A 13,549-nucleotide genomic window follows, 5' to 3' on the forward strand; every position below is an offset into this window, starting at 1 on the left:
CTCTTATCTTAAAATATAAACAAGATTTGATAAGAGCTATAATTTAAATACTTATCCTTATCGGGTCACTATTGTCCTAGAGTCCAATTAGATTACATTTATTCCTAACAGCATACACATCTAATCCTAGCCAAGCATAAATTACATTTACAGAAACATTATTATGGATTATATGATTATCAATTTACTAACTAAAATAATTATACTTATCATGATCTCACACACCACATATTTTTTATTTTTTTATTTTTTTATTTTTTATTTTTTCTATATCAAATATGTGATGTATAGATTATCAAATATGTGGTGTATAGATGATAAGTAAAAACTTAATTAGTTTAACAGAAATAAAATAATAAAAAAATTAAAATATATATAATATATAATATGGGATGATGTACAGCATAACCCTACTAACAAACTACGTCTTCTTCATTGAAATACCTAATTATAAATATACAACTAAATTGTTATATTCCATAAATGGCCGTGGAGACGACAACGCATCCTTACACTCTCAATCAAGAAAGCAGAGCTGTGCATTGAGCACACCCAAATCCCAAAGCAATTTTTTACGGCAAACTGTTCAGCTTCTAATGTACGTTGTGAAGTGAAATCGCCCAATTTTACCGTCACCTGTGTCGTGATCTTCTATAAACATTCTCTATATATAGCTCACAAATTAATGTCACTCTCCACGCGGTTTGAAAAGTCTGATCCACGCGGTTTGAAGCCATGATAGTTTGAATTGGAATATTGCGATGATTGAATGTAGAAAGCTCTCGATATATGGAAATATCGGAGAAGTATGAGGCTATGAAGTAACGTATCAATGATGCTCCCATGTCATCAAAGTTCTTCATTTTCACGAACAAGACTAACTTCATGAGTTATGGGACTTGTTCGAAGTATGATAAACTTGTCATATTTCCTTGTCTTCCTATCTTCCTTTTGTTTAGAGTTCGGCCATGCCACGGACACCATCACAGCACTTAACTTTATTAAAGATTCTGAAACCATAATCTCCAATGGCGGTAGGTTCGTATTGGGATTTTTTAGCCCTACGAATTCTACTTATCGCTATGTTGGGATATGGTATCGTAGAGATTCCACGACTCGTGCCATATGGGTTGCTAACAGGAACAAGCCCCTCAAGACCACCTCCGGGTTTCTTACTATAGCCGAAGATGGCAATCTAGTCGTATTGGATGGAGAAAAGACGATTTTGTGGTCATCAAATGTAACAAGTTCTGTTTCCAATATGAGCGCACGACTTCTAGATACCGGGAACCTTGTCTTACAAGAAAACAACACTGGGTTGATCACATGGGAGAGTTTCCAACATCCTTCTGATTCGTGGTTGGCAGAGATGAAAGCGGGTACTAATGCAACAACGGGCAAGAACGTTCGGCTCACATCATGGAAGAGTCCGTCAGATCCAGCCGTTGGAACCTTTTCTGCTGGTACTTACTCTTTTGATCTTCCTGAGGCGTATATTTGGAATGGTAGCAGCCCTCATTGGCGCAGTGGTCCGTGGAATGGTATGGTCTTTATTGGAATACCAACCATGAATGGTGGATATCTCGATGGAATTAATCTTGTAGAGGACAAAGAGGGATCATTCTATTTTGCTTTTGATTTTTTAAACAAGTCCGCACAATTCCATTACGTCTTGAGTGCAGAAGGAAACGTATTGAAAGCTTTTTCTATTAATGGGAATTATTGGGTGGTCATGTGGTCGTCTTTAATGTCTGAGTGCGACGTTTACGGCAAGTGTGGGGCATATGGACATTGTAACCCAGAAGATAAACCGATCTGCAGCTGCTTAGAGGGGTTTGAACCAAAGAATATAGAAGAATGGAATAGAGAAGATTGGACTAGTGGATGTGTGAGGAGGACACCCTTGCAGTGTATGAGACTGAGCACAGGTGGTAAAGACGGCAAAAAAGATGGGTTTCTGGAGGTGAAGATGATGAAAACGCCAAGTTTGGCAAATTTGTCATCTGTTTTGGAGGATAGCTGCAGATATCGGTGCTTGGAAGACTGTTCATGTACAGCTTATGCATACGTAGCAGGCATTGGGTGTATGTTATGGACCAGAGACTTGATAGACTTGCGGAAATTTTCCAGCGGCGGAGTAGATGTTTATGTTCGTTTGGCCTATTCAGATCTCGGTAGGTTACTTTCCTTTCACATTAATCCAAGTCTATTCAGAGCTTATAAACATAAAAGAAAAGAAAATGTAGTTAATTTGATGTTTCTGATAATTTACAGATAAAAAGGAAGAAGTACTGAAAGTAATCGTGATAGTCACTGTGGTCATAGGAATGGTACTCGTCATGGCCCTGTGCACTTTATTCTTATGCCAGTGGAGGGCTAAACGTAAAGGTAAAATGCACATGTATTTATAGTTTTATCTATTACCATGTATTTATTTGATTATTATCTTAATTAAAAATATTTTATTTTCATAATTATATATTTATTTTATCTAATCTTTTTGTATTTCTCTATAAATAGGGCATATAGTACTTTGTATGCAATTCATTCTCTTCACCAACTCTAGGAGGCGCATTCCTCTAGAATTAGACTGTCTCTCCATCGTTCACATTCTTCTCTTTTGCATCTCAATTTCTATAGTATTCTAAATTCGATTCTATCACTGGCTAAAGTACTAGCTAGTAAGGGAAAAAAATAAGCAAAAATTATTTCAATGTGAAGAAAATCTTGTAGACAACATGAACCAAGATAAACTCCAAGAGCTACCAATATTCAGTCTTGAGGAACTAGCAAGTGCAACGAACAACTTCCACCAATCTAACAAGCTTGGACAAGGTGGATTTGGTCCCGTATACAAGGTAATCTTGTGCTTGTAGAGGATTATTGCCTAATAATTTGAATATGTAGTCAATAAGTTGTTGTTTGTTTATAGGGAAAATTGTTAGATGGACAAGAAATTGCCGTAAAACGACTTGCAAGATCTTCAGGGCAAGGGCTAGAAGAATTTATGAATGAAGTCGTAGTGATTTCTAAACTACAACACCGAAATCTTGTTAGACTCCTTGGTGGGTGTGTTGAAGGAGAAGAAAAGTTGCTAGTCTATGAATACATGCCAAACAAAAGTTTGGATGCATTTCTTTTTGGTTAGTTCATTCTAATGCCCTACATTAGCATCTTCAAATATATATCATAATCTACACGAATAATCATATCTATGGTTGTGGAATTTTAGCTTCTATACACATACTTTATTATGACTATCTTTACAAATTATATTACCTTGATTACTATTATGAAAATTCAACTTCCCTTTTTTTTCTGTTCTGTTTGATTAATTAAATTCATGATCAGATCCAATCAAACAAGAACTGGTAGATTGGAAAAAACGTTTCAACATTATTGAAGGAGTTGGTCGTGGTCTACTCTACCTTCATAGGGATTCAAGATTAAAAATTATTCATAGGGATCTAAAAGCAAGTAACATATTGTTGGATGAAGAGTTAAATCCAAAAATATCAGACTTTGGAATGGCCAGGATTTTTGGAGGCAATGAAGACCAAGCCAATACTGAAAGGATTGTGGGAACATAGTAAGTACCTTTTATTTGTTGAATTCAATCAGATACTACTGCTAATATTATGGATAATAATATTTGGATTTATTAAAATGTTGAAGTGGCTACATGTCTCCTGAATATGCAATGGAGGGGCGATTTTCAGAAAAATCGGATGTCTTCAGCTTCGGAGTGTTGTTGCTAGAGATAGTAAGCGGAAGGAAAAATACTCATTTCTATCATGACGAGGGGACCGTGAGTCTTGTAGGACTTGTAAGTCTCCCTTATCTCATTGCCTCATTTTTTAGATGCTCAAATATTGCCTCTTTCCCAACTTGATATCGATACTAATCAAGCATTCAAAGTAAAGATTTATACAAGACAAATGAATCTTCTCCAATCATATTTTCATCTTTCCAGGCATGGAAAATGTGGAACATTGACAACTTGGCAGCATTAGTAGACCCCAAAATATCAAGATCTAGCTTTGAAAAGGAAATCTTGAGATGCATACATGTCGGGCTGTTGTGTGTACAAGAATTCGCTAAAGATAGACCAACCGTATCTATTGTTATTTCTATGTTAAAAAGTGAGATTGTTGATCTACCTTACCCAAGGCAGCCAGGATTCACTGTAAATCAGATTACCTCAGAAAGTGAATCCTCTTACCCCAATCAAAAGGTTTGCTCTATCAACAATGTCACTGTTTCAATGGTTCTTGGTAGATGATGAAATGCTATTGAAAGTCTAAAACTGTCAATTTGTATTGAACAGGTTGTAGAATTTAAACACACTTTCAATGTATTTGCATGGAACATGCTTCTTGTTCTTACTCAATGATTCTAGGGTTATGATCATTACTATTAGAGTCATCACTACAATTGCACTTCCTACTTTTAATGTATTAAAAAATGACCAAGTATAATTTCTGACACATTTAAAAATTATTCTAGCCTATGAACTTTATAATTATTTTACCAAGCCTTTTAATAAATGTATACAATGGTTTATTTTTATTTTTAAAAAGCAAATATAGATGACCTTTAGGCAAATTTTAGTTTGATTTGCAGTAGTTCCATGAGTCATGACCTTTAAGGCTTTAGTAGCCTTTCCTCCATCCAACTTCGTCTTTTAATATAGTGGTGTGTGGTATGTGTTAAAAGCTAGAGCCACTCTATACATATTCACAACCTAAATACCATGCACATTGAAGAGAGACCCAACCTGTAACGCCTCAATGGAAGGTCCAAATCACATGACCTATACTCCAAAAGGACTAGTTAATAATACAATTGGAGCCCTATTAGAACTTTATAAAGAGCAAGAACTTCCTCTTCCCAAGCAATGTGGGATCCCATACATCACCTACCTTTATCCATATCATATGGGATATCACACAACCCATTAAGAGAGATTTCTCACTTACATTGATATTATGTTTTTTTTCCTTTTTGCCCATTCAAATTGCCATTAAGGCAAGCCATTATTTTGCAATGAAGATGTTTGGCCACTTTATTGTAAATAAGGGCGGTGCGCCGACTATGGTTCTGTTTACTATATCTCCAATTTGCATATAGTGGGCATGATCTTAGATTTGCATCTAAATACCCTCAATCTTGATCGTATTAAGAATTAAAGAAAAATGTTAGCACTAAACAAAATCTTTGACAAGAGATGGCAAGCATGTCAATATATCTGTAGTGTCTCCTTATGCTCCAACTTATTCAATCATATTACATAAGTATCTCTAATCTCTCTTCAGTCCAAATGACTCAAATTAATGTTCAATCTCCACAATATATGATATACCCACAGCTATGTTGCAATTAGTATTTCATTTACAATCATTCTAGTCAATTTTGGTCTACTCACTTTCCAAACTGCAATCTCTCTTTAAATTGCATCGGAGATGGTCAGTAGCATACGCTAATGACAATCTTGTGACAACCAATCTTCACACGGTGAGGAATCAAAAGTTAATTTACTCACCTCTATTATCGGTTGAAAAATAATATATTATGAGATACAAACTATAGTAAAGTTCTCATTCCATAAAAAGAAAAAAGAAAAAAAAGACTGTCTAAATTGAATACACTGTAAGATCTTAATCTAATCACAAGCATGGAGTCTAGCCCAAGTTGCTTCATTTGCTTCTAACTAATCATGGGCTAGATGTATCGTGAGATATTAAGGCATGGGTTTAAAGAAAATATTAAAGTCTTCATCTTAGCCAAGATAAGGCAACAAATATATTTGTCAACCAACTATGTATGCTACATAATTTTCAATAGTCATGGTCTCATCTTTACTCATTGTCTAAGTGCTAGTGGTAATAACTCATGTGAGTGATCAGTCAATCTAAACCAGCCAACTTACCTTTTCACCTTGAAGGTGAACGTATATATATATATATATACTCTTTAAATACTACCAGTTATGTCATAGTGATCATAAAACATACCAATATCACGTGTGATGACCACTACCATTAACTAGGAGAGAAATCATATTTCGTGGCCAACTACAAACACTAATTAGGACAAGCTTGGAGAGTGAGATGAGATGATAATTTTGTGAATAGTATTAAGATCGTTTGAAAAGAGTAGTGAGATAGTTTAAGTAATATTTTATGGGATTTCAAAAAAAGAGAGAGAAAAAGTTGAATAAAAAATATTATAAAGTTAAATATTGTTAGAATATAGTTTTTTAATATTATTTTTGTTTGGGTATTTGAAAAAATTTAATTGTAAAAGAGGTGATGAAGGTTTCATAGGTAGGGTCAAGACCATTGATCAGATATGTGACAAATTCCTTGTCGGAAAGTGGACTACTGGTTGCAGCAAGTGTATCAACAAGCATTTTCACCTTGCTGAAATAATCTGAAATAGATTGATCTGCAATCTGATTTGGAATTCTTTGGCTTCAGAGTGTGAGCTGAACATGGACATATACTAGTGTGTAAACATGAACATTTACATAGATCAAAATGAATAACATAACATTTTCATTTTCAGAGTGCGGAAGCAGAATATGTTATTAAAATATCAGAGCGAAGATTCAGAAATAATTTCATTCAAAAATATCCTTTGGCATAGTCTAAATGATCATCATCATCATCATCAGAACATCATATCAGAACAGAGACCATGTATAACCCCTGAGGTAGGGTTGTGCATCTGCGGATAGCCAAGCAGAACATAAATCACTCTGTCACCAAGGTGTACACTCAAAACAAATACCACTACTATAACCCGTGGCAGAGCCGTATCTACTATTATAACCCGTGGTTGGGCAGTATCCACTATTATTACCCGTGGTTGGGTTGTATCCATTATTATAACTCGTGGTTTGGGCTGTATCCACTATTATTACCCGTGGTTGGACTGTATCCATTATTATAACCCATGGTTGGGCCGTATCCACTATTGTAACCCGTGGTTGGGATGTATGCTACTATTATTACCCATGGCAGGGCCGTAACTGAATAGAGCGGAAACATAATCAAATTCAAAATCAGAGAGTCATGTCAAAGGTTTTCAGAAATCACGTCTTATCCAAACATAGTATTGAACAAAATCATATCACCTTTATAATCATAGCAGATCCAAAGCATATTTACATAATCATGCACAAATTTTCATATTCGTTCTTTTTGCATAGGTCAGAAATAGATTGCCAAAAATAAGCTCATGTCTATACCAGTCATGACAAAAATGCTTTCTCTTTCATCAGAGTTCAATGAGTAATGAAAAATAAATAACTGAGGTTATTTTCACATTTATTTTCAAAACATATGGTGCACATTTTCGTAAATCAACCTCAGTTCATTTTTATTTTATACAAAGTTTAGCATAAGAACTCTGCTTACCTAAACTTTTTAGCTTTTCAGAATTTCTCCACAACAGTACTGAATAAAAATCAATCGTCACCTATAAAATAGTCACGTAATTTTCGTAAATTTTCAATCAATCACGTATTTCGATATTTAATCCTAAGCTTCTAAAATAATCTATTTTAATACCTCAAAAACCTAAAATTTCTCTTAACTCTAAAATACCATCACTCTTTAAATTCATCGATGTCCACTTATTATTCACTTAACCTAATTCCCACATATTCACAAGTTTATTTAACAAAAATCAAAACCCAACCTATTTAAAAATTAAAAGTCGCTGAAATAAAAGATATTAGCTGACTCAATAATTTAGAATCCGAACTCAAAAATAATTAGGAAGCCAAGCTCGACCCAAAACATTTAACTTCTAAATAACTTAACAAAACACCCTCAAAAACGAAAAGAACACTGGTAGAAAACAAGACCAAGTGGCCCAAAGGGCAAAGTTGTAATTTACCAAAACTAAGCCTCTCCACCTCCTACATAAAAGGGCTTACGTGAAAAACAAAAACCAAAGCTTGTTGCAGGGAGATACTCGCTAGACCTAGGGTAGTTGTGTGACGGAGACTCACTTGAGAGCAGTTGAGACGGAGCTGGGCGGCTCGGGGTGGCGTGAGGTGGCTGGTGGTGTAGGGCGGTGGGTGAGACTACTTCCTTTATTTCGATGTAGTAAAACAGAGTGTTTCGTAGGTGGTTTCTACTTTTTTTTTTCCAATTGTTGGGTGACGGTGGTGTAGGGCGGTGTTGTGGAGGCTTTTTACCTTGCACGGTGACTGAGAGGGAGGAGACTATGACGTGGTGGTGGTGGTGGTGGTTATGCTGTGACATAGTCTGAGTATGGGCTGGGCAGTGCTAAAACATGGTGGTTCTAGCAGGAGATATAGTTTGTGCATTTCAGGCTGGGGTGCGAGGCAACTTGGTATTTGTGGGACTTGGTGGCTATGGAAGAAGAACCAAAATATCAGAGGGTGGATACTGGGTTGTGTGCGTGAGTTTGGTGCTGCCTGAACGTGGAGGCGTGGGGGAGCTAATCGTGCGGTAGCCTAGCTTGGGAAAGGAGACAGCAACTATAACGCCTGTACTTATGGTGGGACTTTTTATAAAATATTTTTAGAAAGGACGATGGGAATTACCGTTCGATTTAAAACTTTTTACTTGCATACCCAGGGTGAAAGACTCTACGATTATAAAATAAAAAGTTCTTTGACAATAAAAGAGGTTTACAGCGGAAAACATCAATTTTAATGATAAAAAGGCCTCTCATACATTTAACACTCATGCATAGACTTTCGTTCTCTTTCCCATGGGCCGTGTCCATCCTGATGTGTACTTCATTTAGTTCCTGTGGAGGGAGGGGCATATAGAAAACCTAAAATGAGTCAATGACTCGTAAGCATTACTTCATACAATTAAATTATAATAATATAGGTTTTCATTCATGCATTCATCATCTATACATATTATACGTACATGCATACATGTGTTCATTTGAAATCGTCACTGGACGGAGTTTTTTAATTTTTTTCTTTAAAAGGCTTTCTTGTTGTAAAACGTTTCTCCTATTAGTGCCTTCATTTCTTAAAGAGTTCGTGTGTTCGTGCATTCATACATTTTCTTATCACTTTCATAGGCCAGTGCAGAATGTTACGCCCCGCGTACTAGGGTTAGCGGCCCTATGGCCAATGGATTTGCCTGTGGCTGCGAGTTGGAATCCCATTCTGTCAGGGTGCAACACTAGGTGCACTACCAGTACTACTGCCCAGCATTGCAATCTGCCCATTCATTCATTGGGTATCCCTTTTCATTCATTCATGTGGCCGTTACGTATTTTCATACATTTCATGCTTTTCATTCATTCATTCGTTCATGTTAGCTCTAAAGAGCTGGAGCTTTCATTCTTTTCTTTTCTTTCATTTAACAGTCCTTTGATGAGAAAACGTTCATTTTCATGAGAAAACATCGTTTCATGAGAAATGCATTGTTTGGGGTGTAAGCCCGAAAATCATCTTTCATGCCATGCATTTTCGTGGAAAATACATACAATAGATACAACGTATGCTCACACATTCACATGTGTACAATTAATACTTTGAGTGCATAAACAGGGGCTATCACGGAGGAGCCTTACATACTTTTACCTTTGAACACTTAGCATTTTCTTACGTAAAGCATCGTAAAGAGAAAGCTAAAACGTTTTCATTTTGTGTACGCATCTTAAAGGAAAAATGTTTCGTTTTCATTTTCTTGTATCTTAGAAAACTCTAGAAGAGTATGAACGTAACACTTATCTAGACTCCATGCTACTTGCATATCATACAGTCCATTCATGTGCGTGTCAGATGGCAACCTACATGCATACACATACCTAACGTCATTCTCTATCAAATACATAAGCAACTTAAACTTAGAAAACATAAGTTACACTACACTTGGAACACTCTCCTTCTATCCCGTGTTCTTACGTACCCTTTAATATGATAAGACCTTCGGTGACCACTTACGGTCACCACATCTTCCAACTCAAGGTCTTACTTCAAGTGCTCATCTACTAAAGTGAACCCATGATTCACCTTAGGATTAAGATACTAAGACTTCCGTCTTACTCTTCTTACTAACCACATTCCTACGCATGATCCGACCAATGGAATCACGCATCCCAATCCTAGACAATACACCCGTCACTATCTTCATGTACCTTAGCCCATATTAATCCTCATTCCCATCCATACAAGCCACACGACTCTAAGCCAACTCTGAGGCTTAAGCACCGTGTAACTATGCTTAGGACAGATTACCCATTACATATGGTGAATCTGTCCAACACATGTGTCTCACCATGTTACACATGTACCTTACCCTTTATCACCTAAGATCAACATATAACATGTTGATCAACTGCTCGTATAAACAAGCATCATACTCCGATACCAACATTCTCTTGACTCGGCTAGCATGACTCTTCATGCTACCCCTCCCTTTTGACAGTTCATCCCAACACACATGACAAGACTCCGTTCACAACCCTCCCTTATGTCACGTCATATAACTCGAGACTACTCCCAAGCTACACCGTGACCTTGTCGCATCACCCAACATCCTGCTACATCAACTCCTAACTCATAGTGAGTACGGTTCCTCACGTACTCTGTCACATCTTGACATCTCGTCACGTTCCCGTTAAGCCATTCCTACACTAACTCTTCACCCATCAGAAGCACGACTATCAATAGTCATGTCACTTCGTGACATTCCCCAATTATGCTTCCGCTACACTCTTATACTTGTTCTTCTACTTCAACCATACTCTCAACCATGAGTAAACTTCACGGTGACACCCGTCACCTTAGACTACAGGCTACACCATAACTACTTTGGGACACTGTTCCACAGTTTTAAACACTAATCACCATGCCCTACGCCCATCAACCACTCAACCATCCTTATCTCTGTGACACGCCACACAGTGTATCGTTTCACCTCATGGAGTACACTCCACGTATACTCCCTTCTCACATGCTACGCCACATCACCACTATGGCGTACACGCCATATGGTGCATCACTCCGCCATATGGAGTACACTCCACGTGTACTCCATTTACACACGCTACGTCACACAAAGTACACTCAGCGTGTACTCTTCCCATTCCATATGCCACGTCACCACTACAACACATACTCCACAACCACACTACACAGCACAGTCCACAACACTTCACAACACACTACACAGATACACCTAACACTTCACATACACATCATAACACATCTCCATACTACACAGCGAACTCCACCAATACTACAGCACAGTACACAACCTAACCAATCAACTAATAACATAAATACGAGGGATAGAGGGTTATTCCATCGACGGGATAACCTGTGCGTTGCTCGCTGATCGTAACAGTCAATGGTGCCAGAAGGGTTGTACGTGGCGGCTAACCCACGTACAGTGGCTGTTTGGGCGTTTGGATAGCTAGGTGTGGTCTTGGAAGGGCTCATGGTGGCCTTGTGATGGTGGCAAGGAGCGTAACACGGTGGATCTAGCCGTGTACAGTGGCGGTCAGCCACGTGCAGTGGTTGTCCATCACGTACAGTGGCTACCCACCACATAAAATGGTGGTGTCGAGGTGGTGCCAAGGTGGCACACGTCGGAGACATGGCGACTCGTGGAGGAGCTAAGGCCGTGGGTCTCCAATAGGAGATTCGGAGGGGGGGCTTGGCTAGTCATGGCTGGCCATGGAGGAGCTGAGGGAAGTGCATTGGAACCTGTGGTGGCACTAGGGTGGTGCCACGGTGTTCTATGCGGCGGATATGGTTGCACAATGGAGGAGAAGCCGTGAGAGAGAGTGTGCATGCATGGGTGGCAAATCGGGGCTATGGGCAGTTAGGATGGGTCAGTGGTGGCCTAAGGATGCCGGAGAGGGTGGTCACACGTCGTGGGTGGCGGCATACGGTGCTGGAGGGAGGAGAACTCGTGCGTGAGGGAGAGGAGAAGCCCGTGCTATGGAAGGAGGCTATGGGCCTCAAGTCAGGTGGAGGAGGAGGGGAGCTTGTTGGGCGGTGCACGGCGGTACACGGCGGTGCAGTGAGCGCAAGCCCATTTGGGCTATGCACTACCGAGAGAGAGAAAGAGAGAGCGTGGGAGAGAGAGAGACCGGTGTGGGGAGGCTCGCCGGAGTGAGGTGGAGCTGGTGGTGGTGGCGGTGAGACCAGGCGGCGCACGGCGGCGCCGGGCTACGTGGTGGAGCAGTTCGGGCAAGGGAAGTTGTGCAGTGCAAGCCGAAAGGGTGAGGGAAGAGAGAGAAAGAGGGCTGGGGGAAAAGTGAGGGAAAGAGAGGGGGCACTGGGTTTTAATCCAGTCCCTTCGTATTGGGATCTACAAAATGATCTAATGGTGGGGGATTAAAACACTAATTTAAAATGCATAAAACATTAACTTAATTAAAAATATTGAGAGTAATAAAGATAGAATATTATTTAAATTAACTTTACTTTATAAAATAATATTCCTTCATCATTAATAAAATGATGAAGTCTTACTTAACACATTTAAGTGAATAAAATCATTAAATAAATTAAAACTTTTAGCATAATTTAAATCTTATAATATATTAAATAGTTGAAATCATTTTAATAATGATATTAAAATAATTTCCAACAATTATAATATTTTTGGAGCTCTTCAAGAATATTATAATTGTCGTATTTAAAATCAAACTTAATTGAATAACACTGAAAATACTCCTTATAGCTATTTCCAGCACATTTTAAACACTGGTCGTGCCTTAGAAGTCACCTAATATCTTTGAAAGCATGCCATCGGGGTTCGGCACACATGACGAGACTTGCAGTCACTAGATAGAAGGGGCAGACAATCACATAATTTCTGTCCTCGGAATTTGCTTACGTTAGAAAGAAGGAGCCTTACGTAAGAAAGAAAGAACGTACGTCAGAAGGAAGGAGTGGGGTGTTACAGCAACCCTATTCTGGTTTTCTTCATGCATGAAGGATGTGTATATATAGGTGATTGAAAGACCAAAAATAAAAACCCTAGAGATGAGAGAAAGTGGCTTGCATGCATAGTCATAAAACGGACGTGAAACAGTGAAGAACGTGGAAGTCTGAAATAAGGTAACACAGGCTTGGGCTTTTTCAGTGAATTAAAGGCCTCGACTCAATCTTTAATCATAATACAATTTGTCTTAGAAAAATATCTCAAACCCTAATTATTAATATTTTTATAACCTAAATATCAAACCCACAAAAAATCATAATACACCAAAACAGATATTTTAGGCCCGTAGTCTATTTAAAAAAAAAAAAAAACTATTTGAAGACTCAAATGGGCTTTTTGCACATAAAAATCTAAAATGTTTTGAAAATAACTTGACACTGGACCTGGGTGTTACAATATGAGAGTGAGCACAGGTGGTAAAGAAGTCAAAAAAGATGGATTTTTGAAGGTGAAGATGATGGAGTCTCTAAAGTCTACTTGTACTAGATAGCGTGGAGTTTGAGGTGCCAGAGCCCCAAGAAGGAGCAATGGACTCTGAAGGCTACGCCTCAAAGGTAGCCTTGTACCCAAGCATGTTCTCTAGC

The 13,549-nt window shown here is 38.3% G+C and overlaps 1 protein-coding gene across 2 annotated transcripts; it reads left to right on the forward strand.

Moving 5' to 3' along the window:
• Nucleotides 1-854: 854 nt before the first annotated feature.
• On the forward strand, nt 855-4,357 carry LOC108991093 (G-type lectin S-receptor-like serine/threonine-protein kinase At1g11330). 2 transcript variants are annotated; one of them, XM_035689903.1, is made up of 7 exons: nt 855-2,174; nt 2,275-2,388; nt 2,722-2,858; nt 2,933-3,143; nt 3,352-3,589; nt 3,676-3,826; nt 3,974-4,357. In XM_035689903.1, the coding sequence occupies exons 1-7, from the start codon at nt 893-895 to the stop codon at nt 4,280-4,282; spliced, it is 2,442 nt and encodes an 813-aa protein (XP_035545796.1). In that variant the 5' UTR covers nt 855-892; the 3' UTR covers nt 4,283-4,357. The 2 variants fall into 2 exon arrangements, with proteins under 2 accessions (XP_035545796.1, XP_035545797.1); XM_035689904.1 differs by having other exon boundaries at nt 2,734-2,858.
• Nucleotides 4,358-13,549: the final 9,192 nt, after the last annotated feature.

Source organism: Juglans regia, chromosome 4 (assembly GCF_001411555.2).
Source record: "Juglans regia cultivar Chandler chromosome 4, Walnut 2.0, whole genome shotgun sequence".
NCBI lineage: Eukaryota > Viridiplantae > Streptophyta > Magnoliopsida > Fagales > Juglandaceae > Juglans > Juglans regia.

What these genes read in the sequence shown, in the direction of transcription:
- LOC108991093 (XM_035689903.1), top strand. Translation starts at nt 893, where the DNA reads ATGGGACTTGTTCGAAGTATGATAAACTTGTCATATTTCCTTGTCTTC. An exon ending in GTGGAGGGCTAAACGTAAAG is followed by an intron (nt 2,389 to 2,721) that starts GTAAAATGCACA and finishes TTCAATGTGAAG; the next exon opens with AAAATCTTGTAGACAACATG. An exon ending in CCGTGAGTCTTGTAGGACTT is followed by an intron (nt 3,827 to 3,973) that starts GTAAGTCTCCCT and finishes TCATCTTTCCAG; the next exon opens with GCATGGAAAATGTGGAACAT.